The 7,879-nt window shown below is 46.0% G+C and overlaps 1 protein-coding gene across 1 annotated transcript; it reads right to left on the bottom strand.

Moving 5' to 3' along the window:
- Nucleotides 1-332: 332 nt before the first annotated feature.
- Syce1 (synaptonemal complex central element protein 1) lies at nucleotides 333-5,955 on the bottom strand. The gene is made up of 13 exons (XM_004669636.2): nucleotides 5,811-5,955; nucleotides 4,929-4,991; nucleotides 3,962-4,021; nucleotides 3,520-3,594; nucleotides 3,018-3,065; nucleotides 2,735-2,789; nucleotides 2,463-2,552; nucleotides 2,186-2,249; nucleotides 1,290-1,356; nucleotides 1,092-1,215; nucleotides 917-1,027; nucleotides 716-803; nucleotides 333-478 (listed from the first exon to the last, which is right to left on the bottom strand). Exons 1-13 carry the CDS (start codon nucleotides 5,887-5,889, stop codon nucleotides 401-403), a joined length of 1,002 nt encoding a protein of 333 aa, XP_004669693.1. The 5' UTR covers nucleotides 5,890-5,955; the 3' UTR covers nucleotides 333-400.
- Nucleotides 5,956-7,879: the final 1,924 nt, after the last annotated feature.

The raw sequence follows: 7,879 nt of genomic DNA, 5'->3' as shown, positions 1-7,879 counted from the left end.
GCTAACAAGGGGGACTCTAGCACAAAATGCTTGGCTTTGGAGAGCTCATTTTTCCCTTTGTTTCTGACAGTCTGTGCTCCCCAGGCCTATATGAAGGAATTAAATCACAGGGTGAATTCAGATACTGTTGGCCCATTATGAGAAGGTGAAAATCTGTATCACTGCCTGGAAATAGAACAATGTGTCAGAAACCAGAGATGACCAGGAAGCGGGGGTAGCAGTATGGGTGCTGAGTTGGATAAAAGTCAGAATTGGGCCAATTCACCAGGCTTTGGGATCTTGAGCCCAATACCCAGCCTTCCACTTAGCACAAACTCAGATGAGGCCAGCTGTAACAAAATCAAGCTTTTATTTCATAAATTTCCATGTGATGTGTTTGGGTTTGATGTGTCCTCCGAGCCTAGGAGAGTATCAGGCTCTGCTTGGTGGATGGCTCCTGTTCTTTCTCCTCGCTAACTTCTACAGCCTTGGGACTAGCCTGTGGGAGGTCAAGATACAGGTTGGCATTTCCTATCCATCCACATAATTCCCTTTCTACCTTTCTGTGCCCTATCACTACCAGGTGTCCTTATCTTTGCCTTGGCTATGTCCCCTGAAGTAAGTGTACCCTTCCCAAAGACCATCCTCTGAGGACTTTCAGTATCCTCCTTGCCCTCCTGCCCTAGTCACCTCCAGGAACTTTCTTTGCTCCCAGCCACCCAATCCCAGGACTCACCACTTTCCATAATCTGTCCCCTTCCTCTTGCATGTTCTGTGCTTGAGCAGGGACCTGTAGCCTGTGCCTTTCCAGCTCCTCTTTCAGCCTGTTCAGGAAAAACAGAAAGGATGCAAAAGAACCATGAGGGCATAGAGTTAAGAAAAAACACCCCTCCTCCATCTTTCTGGGGACAGCGGGGACACAGGGTTGCATGTCCACCTTTGCCGCTGCTGCTGCAGCTCACGGCACCTCTGCTGCAGTTGCTGGTGGTGGTGAGCTGCAGCCTCCAAGAGCTCCTCAGCCTTCTCATTCTCCTCATTGAACATCAGCCTGGGGGTGGGGTGAGTAGTAAGCACTGGGCACTCTTTTCTCCTGCCCCACCTCTGCATCTTACATTGCTGCTGCTGCCTCCTGGCTGCGGAGAAAGAGTCCTTCACTGAGAGTGGAGGGTCCTTCAGGTCCACACAGTGCACAGAGCCGATGCTTCACATCCTCCAACTTCACTTCAATAAGCTTCTCTACAGAAGGAAGGGTTAGTGAGCAGGTAAAAATGGGTGTGGGAAGGTCAGGGTTCCCCTTGCCCTAGCCTCACCTTCCTTGAGAAGCTGCTCCTTGCTGCTATCCAGGGAACAGATCTCTCTTGCCAGCTGTTCCGGTCTCTGAGGTGGGCAAAAAGAAGGCCTGTCCATATTTCCTAGCTTCTCCATGCCTCAGATAAGCCTGCCTGGATCCAGCCATTTATTCCATCACTATGTCTTACTGCCTTTCTATACATGCTAGCCACAGTATAGCCTCAAGGTCACTGCACTTGCCATTCCCTCCCCCTGGGCCTCTCATACCCTCAACATAGGTGCAAGGTAAAGTGTTTGTAACATCTGCAAACCTACAATTATGAGCAACTATTTGGAGATTTAATTGTGAGCACAGCACTGCATTTACTCCTTTCTCTTTGGTCACATCCTCACTAACCCCTTCTTGTCTGCCATTCAGCCTCTCTTTCCTTATTTGATGTCTGCGAACTTCAGGGACCAAACACTAGTATTTGCTCCCTGTTGTCTTCCATGAGACCATTCTAGACACATCCATAATATTCTCTCTCTCTCTTTCTCTCTCTCTCTCTTTTTTTTTTTTTTTTTTGTTTTGTTTTGGTTTTTTGGTTTTTCGAGGTAGAGTCTCACTCTGGTCCAGGCTGACCAGGAATTAACTCTGTCATCTCAGGGTGGCCTTGAACTCATGGTAATCCTCCTATCTCTGCCTCCCGCATAATATTCTCAATGTCTGACTTCATGTGGTCTTATCAAAACTCCTCCTAACCACTGAACAGATACAGAAGGGCAGCATAGATGAGTGTGCAGATCAGTGGTGAGGATATCAGGCACCTCAAGGGTGGTCATAGGGGGCTGAATTTATAGTGCTAGTAGGACCACCAAGGTTTACACAGGGAAAAGGTATGATAGGCGAGAAGTGGCATGGCTTTGAGTGACTTACATGAAATTCCCAGAGGTCTTTGTGCTCGCTCATCAGAGCCTCTAGCTGTTCCTCGAAATCCAACCTAGAGCCAACCACACATACATGAAGGCCAGGGCTGAGACCACACAGCTAGGCAGAGGCCTGGCTCATGTACAGCCCTCAAGGGCTCTGCACATGCTCTTTACACCACAGGGAGCACCTTCACCACCTAGGCCCTCCAGGGCTCAGCTCAGATTTTCCTACTGATACCATATCTAAGCTTTCCCTTGCTCCAGTGTCATGCAACGGAGTTTACCTGAGCTGTCTCAGTTTATCCTTCTTGTCTTCAATCTGGGAGTTAAGGTCAGAAATCCTCTCCTTGCAATCCTGCAACAAGTTGTGCTTCCTGGAAAAGAAGGCAGCCCCTAGCCACATTTCTGACTTTCCTGGAGAAATGGTTGGGAGCCTTTTTTCTATTCCTCTGTATTCAATCCTGTATCTTACATGGCCTTAGGAGATAAGGGGCTGACAGGAGTACTAACCTCTCTTTTGAAGTTTAGGGGGATCACTGTGAGCTTAGTCTCTTACCTTTGTGCCTCACTTTCCTTCTCCTGACAGTGCAGCTGGATGATCCTTAGAGTTTCTGCAGGGAGAACAACCCTAATAGTGCTTTCTAAGTCAGCTAGTGTGAGTGGATCAGACATGAGAGATCATGTCAGGTCTGTGGACACCAGCTTGGGCTTTGACACTTCCTCGCTTTTGTGGAAACTGCAGGAGTCACAAACTCAGGAGATGTCAAAGCTCTAGCTACTGTAGAGAGTGAGCTTGTATAGGATGGCACAAAGCCTGGACATGTAGAAGCTGGAAATACCTTGCTTTTTGCTCAGTATGTCCTTCAGGCGTGCTTTCTCTTCATGCACTGGAAAATATGACAAAAGTTTAGGCATCAGGGACCACCCATAGCAATGTCAGGGATAGTCAGTCATAAGAGAGCCCTGACTCCAATCCAAATGTAGTCTCCTTAAGATGAGCCCTTTCTCCTATGGGACCTACTTCCTATAAACTCAAAGGACCCTAACATTAACAAAAGTTATCAGTGAGGACCTTGTGTGACACCCATTGGGACTGGAAGAAAGAAAAACATCAATCAGAAAGGGTCATGTGACCAGGTAAGGTGGTAGGTATCTTTAGGAAAGGTGTCTCTAAGAAAGGGACACTTAAATTCATAGGTGAATAGTGAAGTGAGTTAAGAGAAGCCTGTGTTATCACTGCAAAGGCCCCTAGGCAGAAGTGTGCTGGGAAGGGATTTGGAATACTGAGTTACAGGAGACTTGAAACATTGAGGGGACCTCTGGCAACCCCCTTAAACTTACATGAGTTCAGTTCCTTCTGCAGCGCATCCCAGACCGTCTGAGCCTCTCCAAGCTCCTCACTGGCTTTCTTTTTTGCTTTACCAAAGGAGTATGACAGACATTGGGTAAGTGCAGCTTGGCAGTACTATTCCCTTTGAAACAACGACTTTTCACATCTGTCTTCAAGCAAAGCTAGAGAGCCCCAGATTATATAGAGCAAAACAAGGCTTTCAGAGTCCTGGCTCTTCTTGGTGGGCTCAGGTGGCAGCAGGAACAGTTTTCACAGATACATGACTACAGCAGATACATGCAGAAGAGCCCTGTACATCTATTTAATAGTCTGCTATTGCTCTCACAAAATAACTACAGATTTTTCGTAAAAGGACTCTTGTATTTTCACTTTTATTGGGACTGGCAAAGCATGTAGCTGGTCTTGGATAGCAGCTAAAGTCCCTAATCTCACCTTGCTGAACTTCATTTATCCGGTTAATCAGGACCTCAATCTGAGGCTCTAGGCTTCCCACTGCAGGAGAAAAAGAGGCTGAATTAATGACCGAGAAGGCAGAGGTGGTGGATGCCTGCCTGGGAATCCACAGCTTTCATTCCACACAAATCTACTGAGCATCTCATATGCACAGATGTTGTATCATAGTCTCACATGAGACTAAGGGAGACAAGGAACAGACAGATGGAGATACTAGTCAGGTTGTAGAAACTTTAGTCAGGAAAACTGCAGTAGGAAGATTTAAAAGTGTAGCATCAGGAAGTACTTTGAAGATATGGAAAGTGTTTGTGTGTTCTGTAGGTAAAGGGGCAGGCCCTGTAGTTCTCTGGGCAAAGTGGAAGGCACTCAGTAAAAAATGTCTGCCCTGAAGATGGAACAGGGATAAGCCTGGTGAGCAAGTAGAAGGTAACAGGATATAAAGTAGAAGGAGGATATAGGTAAAAAAACCTCTGAATCTAATGAATTCTGTGGGATCAAGCAGGCTTAGAATAGTGTTTTGAGAAAACATTTTGCTTTCCAGCCAATTATGCTTCTATAGTTTTGAATCACAAGGGCTCTACTTTTAGTTCAAAAATTAAAATTTAAGGGCTGGAGTGATGGCTTAGCAGTTTGGTTAAGGTGTTTGCCTGCAAAGCCAAAGGACCCTGGTTCAATTCCCTAGGACCCACGTTAGCCAGATGCACATGGGGGTACACATGTCTGGAGTTTGCTTGCAGTGGCTGGAAGCCCTGGTGTACCCATTCTCTCTCTTTCTCTTCCTCTTCCTCTGTTAAATAAATAAGTAAAAAAATAATAATTTACAAAATTAAGTTTAAAAGAAAATGGGATAGTTTCCTGTTTTGTGGCTTGTGGTGCCTAGAATTGAATACACAAGTGCCTGACTTAAACCTCAGGCTAACCCTCATACACAAAAGAGACATGCGACCTTTTTGCAACTTTTTCACCATTTCCATCAAGTCTTCAATTTTCTGTGTGGACACATGCTGCCCTGCAGAAACAGAACCAAACATTTCAAACCCAAGTCAAGTTGAAAGGCCAAAAGAAGGATCCAACATTCCTGAACTGGCAAAGTAAATAGCTAAGGGCAGGTGTAACAAGAGCAGTGTTCCTGCTGCTTGTCCTGAGATCAATAGTACAATAAATGAATTTGGCTCTATAGGAGAGGACAAATCATGAAGGTGCCAAATTTATTTATTGTACAAAGAGGTGCGTTAAGAGACACATCAAGTAACATCAAATAATGGCCTTATATAAATGGATTTTGATTCAAATAAATGCATTGTCAAAAATAGTCATAACCAACAAATTTTAAAATTGACTAGATATCTAATAAAGAAACTGTGCTGTTATACACGAGAGATTAAAATGATATTTTTCTGAGAAATATCTTTTTATAGAGATATATATATGGAACATTTATAGAGGACATATCATGTCTGGGCTGCTTTCCAATGAAAATAGGGAAAGTGGGTGACGGTAAAGAACTAAAGATTGACCAACGGTCAATAAATATTAAAGCTAGGGGTACACCTTGTTCTCTGCTTTTTCATATGCCTAGGTTTATCAATCATAAAAATATACTCAAGCTCTAGTCAACCACCTCAGACCATCACAAACGCCTCAGCCTGTCTCGCGCCATCGCCACAGGGAAGCTGCAAGGGCCTGCTCTGAGGTGTAACAGTGCCTGAGTCACACCCAAGGCTCGCTCGCCCCGCCCAGGACCACACCTCCAGGTACTTAGGCCGAGGCCTTGACTTCCACACCCCCACGGACTAGCCGGACCCAGCTTGCTGCCCGCCCCTGCTACCTCCAGTCCCCTTGGGCCCTGGGGCCTGGTCTAAGGATCCCGCGGACTCCACACCCAAGGGCTGCGCCCTGGCCGCCATGTCTGCTCGACTCCTCTGCGACCCAACAGCTGCGGTTAAGCGCGCCTGCGCAGTACGCTCTGCACATTGGCCCCAACGAAGGCGGCCCCTCCCTACGGAGCCTGCGTAAAGCCGTGGTACCGCCGTTCCTACTACTCACAGGCCAATGATTGGCCATCACCTGCGTGCATAAAGGTCGCTCACGAACGGGATTTGGGTTACAGTTACAGTTGTTAGAGACAGAGACGGTAAGATTGTTAGGGTGAGCATAGGGTTAGAATTTAGAAAAAGCACGCTTCTGGACAGAGCGGAAAATGTAAGCAGACCATAATATCCGTTGCAGTAGAACCCCAAGGACCTGCAATGGACATGGTAAGCAACCCATTTCTCAATCCTAGGAGACCCCCGACCTGGTGTCTCCATTTATCTGAGCTATTTGCCAAGGTAGCATAGTCCAGGTGTGAGCACTTGACTTGAGGGGATGCTCTCAGTTGGCCCATCTGTGGGGCCTCTGTGCCAAGATGACCCAGAAGATTGGCGACTGGTTTGCTTCCAGTTCAACTAAAGATCTCACAGACTTGCCTTGGACTGAGGTAGATTCTCTGTGTGTCGTAGGGGCAGCCTGGTGGACCTCTACTCTATAGACCAGAGCTGGTTCTAAATAAGACCCACCTGATTCTGCTCAGTAGAAATTGCAGCTGTAGAAGTGAGAATGAATACCTAGTTCTCAGATTCTTCCAGATGACTTACAGAGATAATTTTACACACATCATGTTAATAAATAGGTCAGCACTAGGTGGCCACAGAGAACTAATTAGTACCAACTGCCTTAAAAGAATTTTTTAAATTTGTTTGCAAACAGAGAAGGAGAGGAGAGAGAGGAAGAGAGGAGAGAATGGGAACACCAGGGCCTCTTGCCACTGCAAATAAACTCTAGAGGCATGTGCTACTTTGTGCATCTATCTTTATGTAGTTTAGTCCCTTGGCTGATTGCAGAGGTCTCCTTCTTTTGTCACCACTAGCAAACACCTTTGAGCACTGAACTATCTCTCCAGTCCCCAACTGCTTTCATTTTTAAAAATTTTTGACAACTTCCATAATTCTAGACAATAAATCGTAATTCCTGCCCACTTCACTTTCCCCTTCACAACTCCACTCTCCATCATATCAGCACCTCCCACAATCAGTCTCTCTTAAATTTTAATGTAATCATCATTTCCTACTGTCTTGATGGTCTTGTGTAGGTAGTGCCAGACACTGTGAGGTCAGGGATATCCAGGACATTTTGTATTTGAAGAGTACCTTGTAAGTAGTTCCACCCTTCCTTTGGTTCTCACATACTTTGTGCCAAGGTCAAAGTCATCTGAAAAACAAAGAGACTTCTCTAAGCAAAAGTAAGAGTAGCATTGAAATATGGGTGTGACCAATAAGATAAGGGCTTAACAAGCATAGTAAAAACATTCAGCAAGACACCAGCAGATATTACACACCTAGAGCTCAAAACTAACCCTGAACTAGGTTTTCAGCATCAAGAATTTATTTCCAAAAAAGAGAGAGACTTCCGGTTAAGATGGTGTCTTAGGGACCACGCCAAAGCAGCCTAGGGGAGAAAAAGCCAAAAAAAAAAAAAATCCCCAGCAAAATACACTCTTCTACTAAAAAGTGAGGTGTATAAGAACTTAAAATGGCAACAGAGATGTAGGAGAGATCCACAGCATCCAGAGCCCACACAGGCTGGAAGAAGCAGCTCCCACAGCAGCAGTGCGAGGTCTGCAGGGCCACGGCGGCCAGGCTTGGCTTGAGCCGCAGGAAAAGCCAGGTGAGGGGATTTTCCACTCACACCAGACCTCTCTGCAAACTCAAGAAGTGTGGAAAATCATGGTGAACAACAGAGGAGCAGATCACGAGGTAGAGAATCAAGTGGACCAGCGAGAAAAGTAGAGCCACCATCCACAGCCTCCCCTCCCCCATTGCCAGCACAAGTGCCAGCAAGCATCAGACACCAGGGAAG

The sequence above is a fragment of the Jaculus jaculus genome, chromosome 1, assembly GCF_020740685.1.
Source record: "Jaculus jaculus isolate mJacJac1 chromosome 1, mJacJac1.mat.Y.cur, whole genome shotgun sequence".
NCBI lineage: Eukaryota > Metazoa > Chordata > Mammalia > Rodentia > Dipodidae > Jaculus > Jaculus jaculus.
This window is presented reverse-complemented; position numbering and strand designations above follow the sequence as displayed.

Bases quoted from the DNA above. Each gene is read 5' to 3' on its own strand.
- Syce1 (XM_004669636.2), bottom strand. From the start codon at position 5,889: ATGGCGGCCAGGGCGCAGCCCTTGGGTGTGGAGTCCGCGGGATCCTTA. The intron at 4,022-4,928 runs GTCGCATGTCTC...TTTCTCCTGCAG, and splicing joins GGTGAAAAAGTTGCAAAAAG to TGGGAAGCCTAGAGCCTCAG. The intron at 3,595-3,961 runs GTGAGATTAGGG...CCTTTGGTAAAG, and splicing joins GATAAATGAAGTTCAGCAAG to CAAAAAAGAAAGCCAGTGAG.